Source organism: Canis aureus, chromosome 12, assembly GCF_053574225.1.
Source record: "Canis aureus isolate CA01 chromosome 12, VMU_Caureus_v.1.0, whole genome shotgun sequence".
NCBI classification, from domain to species: Eukaryota; Metazoa; Chordata; class Mammalia; order Carnivora; family Canidae; genus Canis; species Canis aureus.
In genome coordinates, this window is record NC_135622.1 from 52,829,547 (window position 1) to 52,851,032 (window position 21,486).

General features: G+C 39.3%; 1 protein-coding gene across 4 annotated transcripts in view; it reads left to right on the forward strand.

The window, feature by feature from the left end:
• CYRIA (CYFIP related Rac1 interactor A) overlaps positions 1-7,373 on the forward strand; it is a 103,484-nt gene extending 96,111 nt beyond the window's left edge. For all 4 annotated transcript variants that reach the window (XM_077844064.1, XM_077844065.1, XM_077844067.1 and 1 more), the window contains 2 exons: positions 1,936-2,006; positions 4,046-7,373. In XM_077844064.1, the coding sequence (XP_077700190.1) occupies positions 1,936-2,006; positions 4,046-4,109 (135 nt within the window). In that variant the 3' untranslated portion in view covers positions 4,110-7,373. The remainder of the gene's footprint in view (positions 1-1,935; positions 2,007-4,045) is intronic.
• Positions 7,374-21,486: the final 14,113 nt, after the last annotated feature.

Genomic DNA, 21,486 nt, shown 5'->3' on the forward strand with positions numbered 1-21,486 from the left:
TGTTAGCGCTAACCCTTAAAAATCTTGTCCTTGCTGGTCATTTACTGAGTCTTTCTGTTGAGGTCATAATCATTATATCATGTTAAATCTAACCACATTTAGTCTTCATGAAGTCTGTTTTTCAGTCTCACTAAGAAAAGCTTGTTCATACTGAAGTTTGTACGTTTCTCTAAGAAAGTTTAAGTTTACCAAATACACATATATTCAAGATGGGCCATTTTCTTTAATGACATCAAGGGGCTCCTTCAGATACCAGTCTGCTACTAAGACAGCAGTTACGGGCACCTAGTTCATAAACCTTTGAGTATCATCAGCTGTGAAAAAACAAATATTGATCTGTGAAGCCTTGAGTTGAGTGTCATTCATTATAGACACTTACAAAGAACATACCCTGGAAACCCAGATTAGGGAGAAGCTTATTTTGCTTAGAGAAGAGACAGAGAGTGATATTTGAGGTAGACCTTGGAGAAGGGTAGGATTTTCCCAAGAGGACTCCTGGAGCAGTGAGTCATCAGAGCACAGTCACTGAGACCCAGAAGAGTTGGGTCATTGAAAGAAGAGACACCATTCTTGGGTACCAGAAAGCCAGGCTGGAGTGAAGCAACCACTACCTCTTTGATTTCCTGATAGTATGCAGGTACTTATCAGAGAACCTCGGGGTTCTCTTCTACCACTAGATCAGGAGCTGAACTTCAAAAGGAACCAAATCTCTACATCCCTGGACTGGATCCCATTCTTGGAAGTGAGCAGGCTCAAGATGGCACATACCTGGCTTGTTTATAACCTCTGCCTATCCTGCAGAACATCATGACAGACATCTCTGATTGACCATGACATTCTTTCTCGATGAGCCCCTATGTGACCCCTAAATGATTCTCAACCCTGTGCTTCTGGCTACCCCCATCAATCTGCCAGGATCTCTCAGGCCATAAGATAAAACCTCCTACATACCACGAGTATACCCACACAAAATATTTGAAAGAGACCCTTACAAAGAGGTCTTTGGTCCACCCAAATTCAATACCGAACGTGAACATCTGAGTTTAAAATGAGCGATTGAGTTTTTTGTGGGAAGATGCTTGCTTGCTTTGTCAAAAAAAAAAAAAAAATTCTAGGATATGCATAATATAATGCGATCTATATAAACTTAGTTTTCATACACTTCCCAAATTATGAGTAAGTTATATTCCAATGGCACAAAAAACTAAGGAACTTGCCCAGGTTCACTCAGGTACTTAATAAGCAAGGATAGAGGAAACCCAAGCAATCCACCTCCAAGTAGTTCATGTTCTTAACCTCTGCCTATCACCAGTCCCTTCCTAGTGAGGAAGACAGAATATTCTGGGCACTAAAATCTCCAAGACTGTCTGATAAACACCACCATACTATGAGGGGCACAGAGAGGTGCTGGTTACTTCCACCTGATGAAGGTAATGAGGTACACAGAGGCCTCCTGGTTTTGGTGATCTTTAATTGTGCCCTAAAAAAATAATAAATTAAATTAAATTAAATTAAATTTTTAAAAAGTTAAGGGTTTGCCAGTCAAACAGTTAAAGGAGGAATAGCATCCTGGAAAGACAGATGGCATAAAATCATCAGGTTTGTAGTTCATGCAGTCTCCACTGAGCAGCTATTGGGGGGAGAGGCCTGCATGTGGCTCTAGTGCACAAGACAAGATCACTGTCCCAGGTCTTTGTGCCCAAATGCCAGACACATGAAATGTTCAACGGCAGTACAGTGTAAAAAGTGATCCACAACTTCTAGAAGCGCCTTAGGAGCAAGTTACTAACAGGGAGCAGGGAGGTCTATTGGTCATTCTGATTCCCCTGGGCAGACATAATGTGATCTGAACATGGATAGATGATAGTGTGAGCGGATATTGTCATGGACACAATTGCTGAGGTGCTAACAAAATGTTGTGCTTTCTCCTCCCAGATGAAAGGCTGCATAAAGGTGTTGAAGGAACAGGCCCCAGACAGCGTGGAGGGGCTGCTGAATGCCCTCAGGTAAGCTTCAGCCCCTTGTGACCCTTCAGAGAGAATTCAGATCTAGATGCTGTTAGGGACCAAGCACTAGAGCACCAGGCTTAAGCCCATGTGTACCTTCACATTCTTAATCTTGGCAACACCCAAGATTGAAGTTGAAGTCAGCACCATTTTTATCATGGCCTCTTTACAGATGGAAGAAACTGAGATGTAGGGAAATGAAATAACTTGCCCAAAGTCACACAGCAGACGACAGAGCTAGAACCTAACCCTGGGTCGATGTGACCTTATAGGCCACGGGCCTAACTCCAGGCTGCACTGCCTTGTAGTTAGTGGAGACTCCTCAGAAGCAGCAGCTTCCCCTTCACTTGGCTGTACGTGAGAATTGTGGGTGGCTTTTGAAAACTCTAATGCTCGGGCTTCAACCTGACCCAATGAATTAGAGTCTTCAGGTTGGGGACTCAGGTGTCCATTCTGTGTTTGCTCTAAAGCTCTCTGGACGACCTGCATACACAGCACCAGAACTGAGAACCCTGATCTACCCTGTCTCGATGCCCACGCATTTGGCAGCTATGGCTCATGTCAGCTTCTCACTGCTGACAGTTGATGTCCAAGCAGCCTCTCTTCCAAAGATACATGTGCTTCATATACTCCAGAGAAGGGATTCTTATTTTTTAGCTATAACACATCTACAGGAAATTGTTGAATCATACTATGACGTAAATCATTCCAATGCTGGATTGCAATCTGGAAGGTTTATGGTCCTCGCTGTCTTATTCATCTTTGATTTTTCTGAGTTCCACTCAATGCTGTGCATGCAGTAAGTGATCAATAAGTGTAAGTGGAACGGATCGATAATCTTCTCCCTGTTTACAACACTCATGTCTTCTACTCCACTCCTGAGCACGTTGTCTCATTTAATTATCACAACTCAGAGAGGGAAGGTGATCTCTATCCCCATTTAATAAATGAAGAAACAGCCACACATTTAATGAACAAAACTGAGGTTGATGCCGTTTTGTGGAGTTGCTAGGTCATCATTCTTCAGAAAAGGTAGCATTTACAGAGGAGCCTTCCAGATTCCATGCATGAACGAAGCTTTTCTCCATTGGTGCCCACTTCATGGCAGCCTGGATTCCCGTACACAGTCAGATTTTGGTGCCTGATTTTTTTTTTTTTAACTTTCCGGCTTCACTCAGTCAAGCCAGGCTTGGTGAAGAGCAGGACACTGTGCTGAGCAGTGAGTCCCATGGTTTCTTGTAGGTACTATGATGAACAGAGAGCGTGCTGGCTTTTGAGGTAGACACACTTGAGTCCAAATCAGAAGCCACAGTCTCGCTCACAAGTCATTGTCAGATCTGTGGTCTGAAAAGGGCCATTTCACCTCCCTGAATCTCAGTTTTCTCACCTGCAAAATGGAGGCAGGAACTGTGTGGGTGAAATGAGAGCTTACACGAAGTGCCTAGGACTTGGCAAGGTTTGATGACATGTTAATTCCTCTTTCCTTCCTTTTCATAAACCACTCCTGTGGCAGGTGAATGTGAGGATGTTGACTGCACAGCTTTTTTTTTTTGGTTTGTTTATCTGCACGTGTGCCCCCTTGTGGTGGCAATGAGCATAGCACCCCAAGGAAAGTAGAAAACCATCAACATTACCTTTAGGGGTAATGTTGTGATCGATCGATAGAGATCCATGTTCTGAGATTTGTAAGTCAGCAGGAGGAGCCTAGAAGGGTGAGATGCTGCACTCCTTCAAGTGAAGTCTACCTCCCTGGAAAATGCGATTGCTTGTATCTCCTCCATTCACTTCTCTGATTAGATAAAATGCCTGCTTGTTGAATAACCACAATACAAAATTCCTCTGGGAAAAAGAATCAAATATTAAATGCATTTGAGAATACACTGGGCATCAGAGTGTGGCTATTTGTCTAAGGAACGAGCTCAAGTTTGATTTATAAATATCCATTGTGTTTCTCAAGGTAAAGACGGGCTGAGAGTCATCATGCAGCTTTGGCAGAGCACTGTTTACACACTGACCCCCATCACTTTCTCTCCACGCAGGTTCACTACAAAGCACTTGAATGATGAATCAACTTCCAAACAGATTCGAGCAATGCTTCAGTAGAGCTCTGCTCAAAGAAGAGGATCTATGTACTGACCTCAGAAGATGTATATGTTTACATAATTTAATACAGATTGATGTTAATACTTGTGTATTTACATAACCGTTTCCTTCTTGTCACTGAAATATACGGACTTTAATTTGTATCTTGACTGACTCGACCCAGCAGAGCATAAATTGACTTGAGAGCCTTACCTCTGATGTCTAAAACAAAACCCTCTTCTCCAAGGCCAAAATTTGGAGATAATTGATCTTTACTACTGGAGTCCTTTAACTACACCTGTAACAATCCAAAATTCCTAATAGTTTGTGGTAGTGTTTTAATTCTAGATGTGTAATCTCTCTGGGAAGTATACTTATAGAAATACAAAGTATTTGATTTCCTGTGTCAGCTTGGCTACAAGAAACACAACTGTTATCCTGACAGAGGGAGAGAGAAATCCAAGAAAAGAAAAATGCATGTGAAGACACAAACTCAAGTGTTTTGAATTCAGCACGCCCCCCTCTCTTTCCTCAGACTGCAAACCACATGTGCAGCTTTTTTGTTTGCACGTATTTTATTTATCAACATAATCCCCTTCTGTCTGGATTTATATTCCTCTAACATCCCCTTTTGATTCTGCAAGAGGTAAATCACCTGTGCTTGAAGCCGTTTGTAAGAAAGAAGTGAGAATACATAGATGTGCTGTCATAGCTGAGCTGTGAAGGTGGTTGTCTTGGAAGTAGGGGACAGGTTGAGAGGAAGGACATACAGGCAACGGGACAGTCATCTCTCTGCTTCAGTCCTCTGGCTTTGGGTAATTTTGCTGACACTCCAGTTGTCTGTGAGGTGCTAGTTGCACAGCCCCTCCTAAAAGGAGCCCTGTCCTTTGTGGGCTGATATGTGGCAACCAAAGTCTAGGGTACTTCACTGATTACCAGAAAACTGGGGAATTCAGAGGGGGAAAATCCTACATTTTCCAGTTCCCTACTATTTAAAAGGTAGCTCCTCCCTGACCATATTGCTAGCTTGTTGCAATGTGTAAAATTTTGGTCTGAGTACCTGGACTTAGTCCTAGCCTTATTGATCCACCAGGTGATCTTTGGAAGTTCACTTAAGTTCTCTGTGTCTCACTTTCTTCATCTATAAAATGAGCAATTAGAACATGATCGCCAAGAGCCCTACAAAGCAATGAGCCAATACAATGACTGACTCTGTTATGCTTCCTTCGTAAGTACAGTCTAGGAAGCATCACCCCACCTTTTCTTAATGATTGAAGATATGACAAGGCCTATGATCTGCAGATCAGAGCTTATAATGGAATCTTGTAAATCTCCTATTCCAACCTTCCATGGAAAAATGAGAGGAGGGTGTAGCAAACGTGATGAACTCCCTGTAGGACTAGAGCCCAGGATCCCTCACTCCTGACTCTTTCCCTCTTCACCAAGTGGCCTATGCATATGTACTATGGGATGAGATTGGACACTTTTAAGTCAATCTTCAGTCTGGTTTATATTATTACTTGCCTATTTCTAATAGAAGGAAAGAGCTGCCCAGTGATTGACAATCCCAGAAGTTGGGCATGGGTACATCAGGGTTTCATTCGCCATATCCCAAAGAATGAGCTGTCACAATTGATTTCCAGACTTTAGTGTCCAACTGGCATTCTCTTGAGTCCTCCAAAAAAAAAAAAAAAAAGGGAAACATACTTTTGTTTTGCTTTATTTTTAACAACAACAAAAAAACCCAGTCAAGTGGCAGAACAGATTCTCTGGTTTATATCTAAATGTCAGTCAACAGAGAAAGAAAAAAAGACCCTTTTCCTTAGAACTTTTCAAGCTGAACAAGTACAGCTGCTTGGGTGGGGAGAAAGTGGTTCTCTCATCAGAACAGAAATGCACTTAGATGGCCTTCATGATTTTTTCAAACCTAGGGATTTTAACACCTTTGAAGAAGCCAGGAAATGGGGTAACAATGGGTAAACAAATTCATTGACTGTTCAACTTAAGAAATGTTCAATTTGGCAGCCACATATTATCTTTAAGCAGCAACTGTCAAGACAAGAATTATAGAGGCACTCAATATTTATCATCATTGAGTCCATTTGTTTCCTTTATCGGGTGAGGAGCTTAAGTCTTGGAGACAGGAAAGGACTTGCAGAGTAAATAGTTGAGCACATTTATAATTTTTAATTAGACTTTTATCAAATGGGACCAAACATATGGGAGGGGCTGCTGGCCTGCCCCAAATTAGCCCGGCCACCTTGTTTCAAAGCTAAGATTCACTTAAACATGGATTTTCAAAAGCCTAGGGCCTGAACTATTGCCTCTGATTATCAGGAGGACAAGTTAATTGAATGTCTGTGATCACTAACGGGTAATGGATCTTGGGTCCATCCCTAAGCTACCGTGGGAGACAAATTCTTTTAACAAACTGTCCTCCAGGCATCAGGAGGCCACGAACAATCATGGTTTTTCTGTGTGTGCTGCATGCACATGTGTTCAAGACTCATGGATGGTTTAGGGGAACGTGCTAGCCACAGTATCCATGTCGATGTTAACTATATTTCATATTTGATGTTTCATAGTATTCAAATAAACAGTGTTTTCCATTACTCAGATATTTATTTTGGGGCAGGCAACAGGTGAAACTTACATTTCTCAGATGCACTGCTACTTTGGCATCATAACTTTGTTCTCAGAAGTTTTTCATGCATCATTAAGAACTACTAATCAAAAGTAAGTGGCAATGAATGTTTTTGAATTGTGGTAGCCCATTTGGGCTGGAGTATTTATTAACAACCAGAAAGAAAGTCTTGATGGTAATATCTTAATTGTTAGTTAATCTCATGCTTTATTATTTGCTTCTAGTCATCATCATTATATCAAGACATTAATGGTAAACTGAGGTTTTTGACACATCATCACATTTAAGTAAAACAAATAATAATCATGCTTCCTCAAAAGAAAAATGAAGCCTACCCAATCTTGGAATCCAATTGTGCAGTAGAATTCAGAGACTTCTCATTCAATCTTGTATCCAAACAGCTACAAATTTTTCTAGATATTAAGAATAAACAATGGAATTTTATCTTAAAGAACAAACATTTTGGAACTTAACTTCCCCATTACATCTGTAAAGGCTGTTGCATACACAAAGCTGTTTTAAAGTTGTCATATGTTGTTTTCTAAAGTCATTGTCATTTTTTTTGCCTGCTTTGCCTCTTTTTGTACAGAAGTTTTGAGTGTGAAATGAAAATTAAAGTTAGGTACATATATTTAAAAATATACCTCTATTTTATATGATGTTCAACGTTGAGTGGGTGCTGAGCACACAATCACAGATATTTGCTAAACACCGATATTTGCTGAACACCTGCTCTGGGGACCAGCAAATCACGCCATCTGCCTTTCACCTCTCTTAATATACAACATAAAATACACAATATATTCTGCTCTTGGTACCAGCTATATTTTATTCATTTCAGCAAAGGTCTTTCATTATTAAAAAAAGGCATAGAATAAACAGAGACATGATTGCTATCTAGAGATACATGAGACCTACTTGTCCAAGGATGCTAAGAAGGCCTGATAAATACCCACGCAGTCTATCTTTTGAGTGCAGTACCCCTTTATGGATTCGGCAAAGTCAGCCATTAACTTATTCTATATAAGTACATTTTTCAGACAACTTTAGCTCTAAAATAATTCTTTCAAAAGTTGAGTATTAAAACTGTTTTAGAGCATCCCTACGCCTTTTAAGCTTTTTACCTGAGACCTAATTGTGTATGCTACCAAAGTGTCAGAGTCCCCAAAAGAGATCTCCCATTATGCCCTATACAAAAGACAAAGGTACAATAATTAGAACTATTTGGGAAAAGTAGGAATGGGAAATTTTCTGTAAATTTTTTAAAAGGTTTTATTTATTTATTCATGAAAGACACACAGAGAGAGGCAGAGACACAGGCAGAGAGAGAAGCAGGCTCCATGCAGGGAGCCTGACGTGGGACTCGATCCCAGGTCTCCAGGATCACGCCCTGGGCTGACGTTGGCGCTAAACCACTGAGCCACCTGGGCTGCCCAATTTTCTGTAAAGTGACACACTGACAGATTACAAATGGACACCGGCTGGAAGGAGAGAGAAGAAAAGGGCCCAAGAGAGAAAAAGAAAGACTAACTAAATGAGTGTTGAGAGTCAAGAGACATGAAAAAAGGAGTGTATGTGTGACTGTCAAGAGGAATATAGATACTGGCATGAGGAATACCCTTCATGCCAGCCGAAAAAGTTGGTTATTAATCAGGGCTCTCTTGGAAGGATGGAGAGGAGTTCAACCGGCCACATTCATGAAACCTGGTGAATAGTGAATATATGCATTCTGTATTCACACTGACTTCATATTCTGGGGTATCATTAAGTAGATAGAATTTCTAGGCAGACATTTGCTGCCAGAAAGGTCTGTACTACTTTTAGCCATCACAACCTAAGTGATTAAATAATACTAAATAATATGTACTTACACTGTTTATACAATTTACTGATACTATTCGTGTTCATTAAGTACATTATTCCATCCAGTGCCAGAATCCTGGTCTCTAATAGTAATAACAAAACAACAAACAAACAAAAACTTGCTGATCACACCCCCACACATCGTTTATACAGTGATAAAGAAGAGTCTTGACTGTTCCATCTCTTCAGCTCAAAGTCAGACTACAAAGAATGGAGATTTTCTGCCCTGGTCACATCAAGTTCCAAGTTCTATAAAAATACCTTTTGAAATTATGGTAAGTAGGATTTGAGATAAATCCCAGAATTTTATGTAGAGCCATTTAGGCTGAGACATCGTATAAACTCATTTAAGAAAATCTTTTCCCTATAAAATCTTCCAGTTTTCCCCCACAAATTGTATATTTCTAGATTCTTCTTTCTCTCTGCCTTCACTTACTGTTCATTTTTAAGTTGTCCTTGTTTGCCCCGGGACAGGCTTTGTTCCGAGTAAGGAGCTATATTTTATTGGCCATTCCTACTATACCTAAGAGGTAGAGTCTTCAGTGCTCTGACTTGAGGACCAGTGGTTTTAAAAGGCTCCTTCCACATTGAAGAAGCCTGTCTCTAGAAAATATCAAAAGTACTTGGAGGAAATTATAGAATTGTTTTCTCCAAAATGTCAATATGTCTGATTTTTTCCTTTTGTATAAGAGAAATAATGCAAACCCTGTGGGGAGGTGTAAAAAGATGGTACTGTTATAGGTGAATGTAAGTGGAGAGGATAAAAGGATAGAGAGCGGTAGGCTGAACCAGGTGAGCACTTACTACCTTCATGTGCCATGGGTGTTTCCACTCCCATGATATTACCATTAACATAGCCCCTCTTCTTCCTTGCCTATCTGAGGTTTACCTAGACGTCAAGGCCTGGGTCATACTCTACCTCTTCCAGAAGTTTTCCCTAACCACCCTAATCCATGCTTATCCTCTCTGTTCTTGGTCTCTAACTCATTTAATATATTTGATGCCAACGCTAGGCTGAACAGCACTTTCCATGATTGCTTTTTACACTAGATATTAAGTTCCTAAGGGAAGAGAATGTGTCCCTTACAGGGTCAAGGTCAACATAAGCCGGCAGCTAATAGAAACTACCCATAAAGGGGAAATTCAGGGTTCCCAACTATACACAGTAACAAAATATCTTCTCCCTTGGCTGGTCAACTTTATTCCTGGAGGAAATATTTACCTACCTGCCAGGATATGTTTAACCTCTGTGGACACAGCTTGCAGCTTGCAGCTGATATGCCTGGAGTCTAGCTGAGAAATTGGGCTGTTGTCTTGATCAAAAGTCAGAGTCAGTTAGTCCTGACAAGGGAAGCATGCTATCAGCTTAAGTCTAGCTTGGTCTGGGACAAGGCTGCTACTTCATCAGAGAACTGAGCTTGAGGCAAAGGCAAAAGGGCAGCAGAAGCAGAGGGTTTCCAATAACGGGACAAATCAATTCAGCACCTTGGATAGCAATCTAGGCCTGTTGCCCTAATAGTCCATAGCCATTTATCCTGGCATCTGCAAGTCCTGTTAGGTTTGTCCCTAAAACTCTGATTATCAAAGATAATATGTTCACTGGAAAAATTAAGTTGCTAGATAGCTGGAAAAGCATTTTTCTTTGTCCTGGGACTTCTGAATATCACATAAGACGGACAGAAAATAGTTTGGGAAAGGCCCACATATCATCTTAGGTTTTCATATTCATAGTTTTAGATTCAAGCCAAACTCATAGGAATGACTCTTTCTTCTTCTTTACCTTAACTCTTTCAGCTGACCATTGAGTCCTAACAAATATCCTTTCTAAAGAGGTCTCAAAATCAGCTTCTTCCCAGTTCATTTTGCTTTATTTCCTCTAAGCTTCACCATCTTTTCCTTAGATCATCCAGCCCTTACTCTCCCTCCTGCCCATTCTCTATACAGCCAACACTCATCTTCCTGTGACATGTATCTGACCATGTCTGTCTCATATGATTGCTTTTAGCAAGTTTCCTGAAATATGTTCCCAGATATGTTAATTGATGTTCTATCACCAAAAAAATGTCTTTTCAGTTTTCAAGTCCTTGTAAAACAATGTTAAACACATTATTTTTTTACTTATTTTATTATTTGCTAACAGATTTTTTTTTATTTATTGTAAATCTCCACAAGAAGGTAGAGCATATTCTGCATGGGACTCAGCTTGATTCTACAGTTGATTTCTACACACACACATACACACACACACACACACACAATAGCTTGTTGGAATTTTATTAAGAATTTTTTAATTACATATCAATTTGAGAAGAATGTACATATTAACAATATTGAGTTTTCTAATCTGTAAATATAGTAAATCTCCCCCATTTGTTTAGAACTTCTTTGATTTCATAAGGTGTTTTTCATAAACTATCTGTAAGTAAAGATAGATTTGCTTTTTCTTTCTCAATACAGACCCCTTTCATTTCTCTCCTTGCCCTATAACACTAACTAACCTCTAGTATAATGCTGAACAAAAGTGGTAAGAGTGGACATTCCTGGGACACCTGGGTGGCCCAGCAGTTAAGCATCTGCCTTCTGCTCAGGGCATATTTCCACGGTCTGAGGATTGAGTCCCACATTGGGCTCCCTGCAGGAAGCCTGGTTCTCCCTCTGCCAAAGTCTCTGCCTCTTTCTCTGTGTCTCTCACGAACAAATAAATAAAATCTTAAAAAAAAAAAAGAATGGACATTCCTATCTAGTTCCTGATCTTAAGGGAAAGCATCTAGTCTTACATCACTAAGAATGTTGTTAGTTGTAGGCTATATGTAGATGCCCTTTATCAGACTGAGAATCTCTTTTATTTCACTAAGAAGTTTTATCAGGAATACGTGTTGGATAAAAACACTAATTTTTAAAAGATTATTTATTTATTTATTCATGAAAGACACAGAAAGAGAGAGAGAGGGAGGCAGATATATATATATATGAGGAAACATAAAGAGGTTATGTTTGGTATATATATATATATATATATATATATATATATATATATATACACCAAGGGTATACTATTCAACCATAAAAAATAATTAGAACTTGCCATTTTCTTTTTTTTTTAAGGCTTAGAACTTGCCATTTTCAATGACATGGATGGCACTAGAGAATATAATGCTGAGCAAAATAAGTCAGTCAGAGATAGACAAATACCATATGATTTCAGTCTTATTTGTAATTTAAGGAACAAAACAAACAAGCAAAGGAAAAAAGAAAGGTAGAGAAAAAGAAAGAAACCAAGAAACAGACTCTTCACTACAGAACAAACTGGTGGTTATCAGAGAGGAGGTGGGTAAGGGGATGGGTGAAATAGATAAGGGCTAAGGAATGTACCTGTCACGATGAGCCTTAGATGATGTGTGGAATTGTTGAATCACTCTATTGTATACCAGAAACTAATATAAAACTGTATGTTAGCTATACTGGAATTTAAATCAATCAATCAATCATACACTAAAAAGCACTAGACTCTCAAAAATATAGCCTCTACAATGTACAACATATAGTCAATTTAGTTGACATGCAGAGAATCAGGGAACATTTATCAGTACAAAGAAACATATCCACAAATGTCAGAGATGATAAAATTAGCAGACAAAAACTTTTAAGAAGCTACTGCTAATACGTTTAAGGAACTTAAAAAAACGAACTAGGGGTGGTGGAAGGGGAGGAGGGCGGGGGGTGGGGGTGAATGGGTGACGGGCACTGAGGGAGGCACTTGACGGGATGAGCTGGGTGTTATTCTGTATGTTGGTAAATTGGACACCAATAAAAAATAAATTTATTAAAAAAAGAATACATGTTAGATTTTGGCAAATGCTTTCTCTGAATCTATTAAGATAATCATACTTTTTTTTCTTTTTAGTCCATTAATATGGTGAATTATATTGATTTTTGACTGTTAAACTAACTTGGCATTCCTGAGGTAAAGTCTACTTACTCATGTTTTTTGTACCTTTTACACATCTTTGCATTTGACTTTTTAAAAGTTTGTTAAGAATTTTTGCACCTACGTTCATGAAGGATATTAGCTTTTAGTCTACTTTTTTTATAACAGTTTTGCCTGACTTTAGAATAATTCTGGCCTCACATAATGTGTTAGGAAGTCTTTGCTCCCCATCAATTTTTGGAAGAATTTGGACAGAATTCACCCTTCACCATACTCCTTAACCTACCTAATTCCTCCTCAGTTTTCTTGTGTTAGCCTAATGATCACATTCTTTTGAAGCCTCATTTCCAATCCTTAGATTTTTACATCTTCTCTAGATATATGTTGCCATAACCTCTTTATGTTTCTTCTTTCATAACACATATTACACTTATAATTGCTTTATTACCATTAACTTTTTGGTCAGCTATAAGCTTCATCAAGTCAAAGTCCTTCTCCATCTTGCTCACCATTCTATCACAATTGCCTAATAATATATAGTCCATAGTAGACCTAGACAACTTTCTTGTTAAGTAAATTAATTTTTAACTAAATGTCCACTTAAGTATCTAATAAGAAGATTATTTTTCTTCCTGTGAGGCAAAATGTTGTCAAAAATAATATTGACAAATTTATTCATATTGTACTATCCTTAAATCCTGGGATAAATTCTATGTAGTTGGGGCACCTGGGTAGCTCACTGGTTGAGCATCTGCCTCTGGCTCACATTGTGATGCTGGGGTCCTGGGATTGAGTCCCACATCAGGCTCCCACAGGGATCATGCTTCTCCCTCTCCCTATGCCTCTGCTTGTCTCTCATAAATAAATAAAATCTTTTTTAAAAAAATTCTACATAGTCATACTGTGTACTTTTTTATAGTGTAGTATCATATATAACTGGCCTCTCTTTGGTTTAGTTTCATTTAGTATTTTTCTCAATATTAATAGTGATATTATCTGTTGTGTGTGTGCATGAAGAAGTATACGGGTTCACAATTCCTTATTATAGAATTAATTTCTTTAAAAGAATCAGATTTATTTTTTTCTATCAACTCTAGAATTAAAAAATGTGTAAAGACTTATGGGTTGGTTGAAGACCTGAAACAAATTAATTAAGAGATATTCCAACTGACATCTTTAGGGAGGCATTCTTAGTCAGTATTACTGATTTCTTCCATATTTGTGAGCCTTGTTCGTGTACTATTTACATTTCTCTTGATTTTAGTATTTCACATTCCCACAAAAAAATGGTATATTTTATCCATATTTAAAAATATTTAGCAAAAACTTTTATAAATTATTCATGGTTTCACTATTTTCTCTTTATCTGCAGTTACATACACTTCATTGAACTAATATTTTTGACTTTTTTGTTTCTTCCTTCTTTACCTTGACTAGGCAAATTCATGCTTTATCTGTTTGTGTGTGTGTACATGCAGGCATGTATGTGTGTGCTATAAGAGTGAGCTGTTGAGTAGCTTAAAAGAGGGAGAGGGCTTAAAAGAGGGAAGTGGCTTAAAAGAGAAAAATGAGCTCAAATTCAGACAGCAGCCTGGATTTCCATTCAGATCCATGAGTTACTAAATGTGTAACTTTAGGCAACTTTGTGCCTCAGTTTTACCATCTGTGAAATGATGCCAATGATTAAAAAATAACAAAGGGCCTTGCATATGGTAACTGATCACTAATTGTTATTTTCAACTATCAACATCTATTGTAGTCATTTTTATCTTCATTATTTCCTACTTTCTTGGTGAAACTTTTTTATTTTCATTTATTAACTTTAAAAATCATTTTTAATAATGTCTCATGTGGGAATACTTAGTGCTTTTATCTTTGTGCATGGAAAAACTCAGGAAATGCATTTTTTCTGGGGCAGCACTTTTAGCTGCACGTCATTACCATTTTTTCTAACCTGTTTTATACTCTGGTTATGATTTATAATCCATCTAAGTCTTATTTAGGATAGATCACAAATATCCAGGTAGTTGAGGATTTTGTTGGATTTCATACTCTAATTTTGTCCTTAGTATTAGTATTATTGTATCATGGTTGGAATGTGTCACTTATACTACTGCTACCATTTTGGAATTTATCAGTGTTTTCTTTGTAGCCTAATCTTGGTTTGAATTTCCCCCCGAACAGAGTCTGATACCAGCACTTAGGAATAGGTAGTTTATTGAGGTGATAAACCAGGCAGGAGGAGCAAGAGAACAGACAGAAAGAGATGGGGAAAGAGGAACACCTAACAACTGATGCCTTGTTGAACAAGTTACATATTGTGGGCAACTGGAGTCTAGTCCTCTCAAATCCCTCTAAGAAACTGAGTGGGAAACTCCTAAGTGTCCTACTTGAAGGGCTGGATGCTGGAGCATTCATCCTTAGTTTCCCTGCCTATATTAGTTGAGCTTTATCCTTGGGCTGCATCTGTGAATGGATTGAGCAAGCTTCCTTGACTTGAGAAAAAGTGGGAAACAAAAACATGGGAAGAGAAAGAGTTCAGACCCTGAGCAGACCACTGGCAACGTGCATGGGAACTGCCCACCTATCACCGTCAGCTGCCTCTGACATCATGGGTAGGCCTATAAGGTCAGGTGTGGGGATCCATATTATGCATTATTTACAAAATCATCTCTATTTGTAAAGTGTGCTAACAATAAGGTTACATTTTGAGGTATGATTTCCAGCCTTAGCTTCTAATTTTGCATTAAAAAGAAGCTCAATACTTCATAAGGCAGACAATATTATATAGGGATATGTGAGAGTATTACCATTCCAAAAGAAATAGAGATACAGCGCTATATCATCTTCCGACTTAACAAGTGGTAAATAATGTCTCATATATATTTTATGAAGATTTTCTCAATGTCAAACTGGACCTTGTAGATTAAATAGCTTTCTATCATTTAGAACAGAATAGATGCATTCTAAAATCATTAGCAATAGTAATTTCCTGAAAATGTATTTTATCTTATTACTACAAATAGTAGCACAGACCTTATAGAGTGACTTCTCATTAGGTAAAAATAACAACACTGTAAGAAATTTTATTTGTAATATTATATGAAAGGAATGGAAAACTTGATAGCCTCTGCTTAATTAAAAGACTTGTAATTTTTTTCTTTGGTTTCAATATAAATTATTATCACACCCTATAATACATCTGAAAAATCATTCCCAAAGGATTTTGGATAGCCTTATAATATGATAAAGTCAGCATAAAATTAATTGTGGCAAGTAAAGAACATATACTTACAAAAACAGAAAGAAGAGCTAAGTGGGGTATATAAAGAACAGCTAAAAATATTTAGGACAGATGATGGATTAACACTGCTACTGGTAATTGGGGATCTTATGTAACATAAGATGTTACAGATGGTAGGAATTACGGATATGAAAGGTCTCACTCTGACAGACTTTGCCAGTGTTTTTAATAAATGTCCCATTCTAGCCTTAGACTAAGTTGGGTTGTTTGAGGAGCAGCCATGCGTGGCATGTTGACTTAAACTACCTGTTATTAACTCATTTTGTAGCCTCCAGATAGCTAGACTGTACCTATGGAATTATAGTTTCCCTTAACCAATTTTTTCAGAGGGTTGTCAAATTAGCATCTCTGCATTCCTGAGGTGATAAGGAAAGATCACTAACCCAGGGATAAAGGGAGGAAATTCTAAGTGAAGCATTTTTCATCTTTTCTCTGAACTCATGCAGGGTTTTTTTTTTTTTTCATTTTTCAGTTACCAAATTACTTATACTGAGTATAAGACCATGTCTAATTGCCAAAAATATAATTATGAAAGTCGGAGAATTCATGTTCTAATGAAGGGAGGCATAAAAATGGTGATTCCATTCAGTAATTACTACAGTAAAAATAAACACAAAATCAAATCATAAGGAGAACATGGGAGATCTAACCTACCCTGGCCAAGGAAGTCATCCTGGTGATGGAAGCTGAGCTGAGCTTTGAGGACTGGAGGGAGACATCCAAAGGAGCAAGGACAAGAGGGTGACTACATCAGACAGAAGTAACAGCATGTGGCAGGAGAGCATGACACTGCAGGGACTTCATCTGGTTGGAGCACATAGGTTTTTTTCCTGGGGGTGTAAAAGATGGGAGACCAGTGGGAGATGAGGCTAGACAAGTAGGCAAAAATCTATGAGGGTGATAGGAAGATACGGTTATGGATAGGAAGGTATGGAAAGGTTTTATTTATTTTGTTTTTATAAAGATTTTATTTATTTATTCATGAGAGAGAGGCAGAGACACAGGCAGAAGGAGAAGCAGGCTCCCTGGAGGGGAGCCCTGTGTAGGACTCAATCCCTGGACCCTGGGATCACACCCTCAGCCAAAGGCAGATGCTCAGCCACTGAGCCACCCAGGCATCCCCGGAAAGGTTTTTAACTGAGAAGTGACATGGCCGAATTTGTACCTTCCAGAGATTATTTTGGTGGCTCTATGGGAGGATGACTTGGAAAACACGGACTGAAGAGGGAACTCGAGAGGGGCCAGCAATTAATAATGTGGATACAAATAAGTATGAATGCTTATATGTAACACTTACCAGGGGGTAGGCCCAAAAGGAGAACTATGCATATTATCTTTATGAGTTCCCTATATTTTTAAAATCCCCATTTTTACAAAGAAGAAAACTGAGGCACAAAGATAGTAAGTAAATGCTCCAAGCATTCAGAGCTGTAAGTGGCAGGCCCAGACTTCTAAACCAGGCAGCTGAGCTCGGGAGCTCATGCTCTCAATCACTGTGCCTTAGAAACATGAACTTTCGGGGGCGCTCAATATATGTAGGCCACATATTGAACACTTTGTGTAATGTATTCCAATTACTCTTCACAACAGTGGCTGCAGGTAGGTGATAGTTTTAACCATTTTTGCTTAAAAACCCCTTTACTTGATCAAAAGCTTACCTAGAACACTAGTAGGTGAAACATGGACAAGCAGAGCTGGTTGAAATGGTAGGGATGATAGGTCTGGATACCTACTTGCTCACTGCCCAGTATCCTTGGAACACTGAAGACCAAAGCTATTGAACTTCACATTTTGGAAACTACTCATCCAGAAGTTATGGGAGTTTTCCAGGAACTCTGAGGTTCTAATTCCCTAAAAAATTAGAAGACAGATGGTGTGAAGATGGAATTATGAGAGCCATTTCCCTAGGGCCCGTGATATATCAACTGAGGCTGGAAACCGAGGTAATATTTTGAATATGAGTGTCTGCACAGCTAGTATGTACGAAGGCTTCAAGTTCACACTGTGCCCCAGTAAGCCAGGCTCAGTGACAAATAACCCGGTGTCAATGGAAAGTCAGGGATTGGGTCATACCAATGTTCTCTCCAAGCCGCTAGTTCTGCATGGTTCCCATCACACATCTCATGGAGTTCTCTTCAACATGCTAGCTTTGGGCGTCTTTTATGGTCTGAAGAAACCTCAAAGTTGAATCTTAGGGCTTGGGGACTCCATAGCCTCGAGACTGATATGTCACAGAGTAAGGGAGATGACAGCTTCAGGGGGTGGTAATGAGACATGAATGGAGGCTCCAGGAATGGAGACTTCCATAAGTCTCTGATCACTCAAAGACTGTATCTAGGATAGCTCAGGAGTTACGTACAACTATTACCTCAGTATACAGATTTGTGTATAAGGGAATCCTTTACCAAGTGGGTCTGGCTACACTGGCTGGTTAACATGGCACACATCCCACAGCCAGAGTCTTGCCTCCCGTTGGGGTCCTAAGGCTGGCCCACTTTCCTACAGAAGCCAGCGTTATTACATTCCTCTTAGTAAGCCCTAGGCTAGGACTTGGAATGGTTAATGAAGTTCTAAGCTCACTTTGCGATCTGGGAAGGATGGTTGTCATGCCGTAGTGGGAAAGACAGACATCCAACCATCCTCATTCTCTCACCCCTGGCTCAACCTAACCCAGTCTTTGGCATCTACACTGAGCAATTCAGCCAGAGATGTCAGATAATATCTAACAAGCCACCATTACGGCAATACCCTTGTAGAAGATCTATATTATCCTTAGTAAAATGCAAGTGCTACTGGCACCTGGTGTTTCTCCCTCTGAGTGTCCCATGTGTCCTGGAGTAGATGATCATCTGTGCATGCAGAAGTGTTTCTTGAATTCCATGCATTGTCCTGGATCCTTCCAGCTCTGACATTTGATACTGTGCATGTCATATCAGACTATAGTGAGGGCACTGAATAAACAGATGAATGAAACAAAGACAGAATGCTATTTTTTTTTACCATTTTTATTTTCAGGGTTTCATTTGTAAACTACAGGGCATACCATATTTATTTAACTTAATCTATCAGAACGGCACTTACTTCATTACATTAAGAAATTTTAATTAACTAATGAAGATTTCATTGTCTACTCTTTTATGTTCATATTAGGGTAGGTCATTTTGATGACAACTTTTATAGCTATAATTAAATATTTCTAATAGATTTAGTTAAATTTGCAAATAATAAGGCATATTTCATCTTTATTTTATTATTCATGACATATCCAATTTAGCTGTGTGGCAGTCACCCAGCTGCTGGTGTCTACTCTGATTTCTTTTCACAAGTGTCTGCTTTACTTAAGAAAATAGTGTCAGGTACTGGTAATATCAGGGTTGCAAGGTCCATGCAATTCAGAGATGGACTCATGAACAAAGGAAGCGTTTCTTTCGCTGCTGTGATATGTGAGTAAGGCAAATCCCATGTGACCAGCACACATATTTATCTCATAGCTTAATCAGCATAAATCCAGAAAGTGACAGTTTGGCATGTGTTCTCTGGGTTCTAGGCCATTTGGAAATGCCCTTTTGTGACATTCCTAGAAGAGAGTCATTCTGCCAATGTCTGCACACCCCAGGACTGGAGAGCTTATACCTCTAAAGGGACACTGGTCAATTAACTATTTAAGATGGATTTTTAATATGTTCTTTCTATTCAGCTAAAATAGAGGGCTGTAGTTCTTTTAGTGGCACCTTTGACTCACCAACTCCTAAAAATGCTCAGAAGCTGAAAGTGAAACAGTGCTATGATCCAGAGTCTGGGAGGCAGAACAAGCACATTGATTTTTCTTTCCATGTTGATCTATATGTGGATGGTCTCTTCTGCGACGAACTGGCACCCCTATACCTAGCTTACTGACTCCCAGACCTTCAAATAGGACACTTTGTGTGGACTGAATTAAAGGACATAAGGACCAGAATCTTAAATTTTCCAAGCTTGAAGGGCTTCCCACTGCAAGTGCTTCATCTTTTAGGCAGGAAGTCAAGTTCACCAAGGGGAAGTGATTTGTCCAAGGGCTGAGCCTTTTTTTTTTTTTTTTTTTTTTTAATCAGAATCCCTGGTCAAGACACTATTGTGTCCTATCATAGTGCTATTACTGTGATTATAAGCCATTTGGATCTGGAAAGGAGGAACTGCAGCTCTGGGTACAGGTTGACAATGCTGAGGTCATAGGTCATACTTTACACATGGGAGTCAGTGCCGTGTTGGGACCTTGAGATTTCTTAAACCTCGCTGGGACATTTGTCAGTCTCCACAGATCTCATGACCCTGATCTGTGGCCATGCTTTCACTCTTGATCGAATAAGCCTACCTCTCTCTTTTACCTACTCCCCTCCGCTAACATGGCCTTCCTCATACCTAGGCATCTGTCCAGCTCCAACAAAAGCCCTGCCCTTCCACAGAAGAGTTTCTGACTCCTTCAGCCCCTCTGAAGACTGCAGTTCTGGCCATTTATGCTGCTCGCTTTCCTACTGTTCCAAGGTGGCTGCTTTCCCAAGAGATTGCTTTTGATTCAGGTTTTGCATGGATCTATGTGGCTTTCTCCCCAGCAGAGTTACAGTCTTTTGGAGGGTGAGGCTTGAAATTCTTTGTATTTCCTCACTCTACAACCTCCATTGCTCCTGTCGGCTCACAGTTCCCAAGTAAGCTCTGAGAGCCACTGCTAGATGAAGGAGTTAGCACATGATCTGCAATATTTAGTAATAGCAATGAATTTGGCCCAGTCCATTGTTATATTCCACTCTCTGTGGTCTAACATCCATAAAATCCACTCCCATTCATATTCCTGGGTTTCTACTTATATAGAAGCACAATTTAAGTCCATTTTGGTTTAGAGACACATGGGTGGCTCAGTGGTTGAACATCTGCCTTCTGCTCAGGGTGTGATCCCGAGGTCCCGGGATTGAGTCCTGCTAGGGGTCCCTGAAGGGAGCCTGCTTCTCACTCTGCCTATGTCTCTGCCTCTCTCTGTGTGTCTTTCATGAAGAAAAAAAAATTAAAATCTTTTTAAAAATCCATTTTGGTTTAAATGATTTCTACCTGGGCCTTAGTATATATCTATTGCTGGAGCATATAGGGATGTGACCCAGGCTATGGGTCCAGTGGCAACAGGGGTGGTTGTGGTAGATTTTGAGGAAAATGATCATCCACTATTAAGGCATGGGACGGGAATAACTTACCCCAGGTAGAGTTATGACAAGGTTTTCAGATAAAGGGAGGATAGTCTAGAAGACACTAATGTCATTGGCAAAAGGATTCCAGAGTGACTTGGAAGCTCACAATTGCTAATTTCATCTGGGTCCAACCATATGTTCTCACTCCAAATTTTAGTGGCCAAATATTTTCCCAAAAATGTCCTAACTATCACATCAGAAACTTGGCAAGAGTCTGAATTCAACTGTCATTAAAATTCAGCAACTTGCACAATTTTTTGTTGATTTTTCATAATATCAGCCCCGTGGCTATAAGAAATAACAGCATATTTTAGGGCTCTCTTGATTCAATTTGAGCAGATCACGAAAGGACTAGAGTCTATCATTTTCTTTATGTAATTGCTCAGTTGTGTTCAGAAGAATCCTCCCACATCACAGTTCCTAGAGTCAACATCACTACCATAATG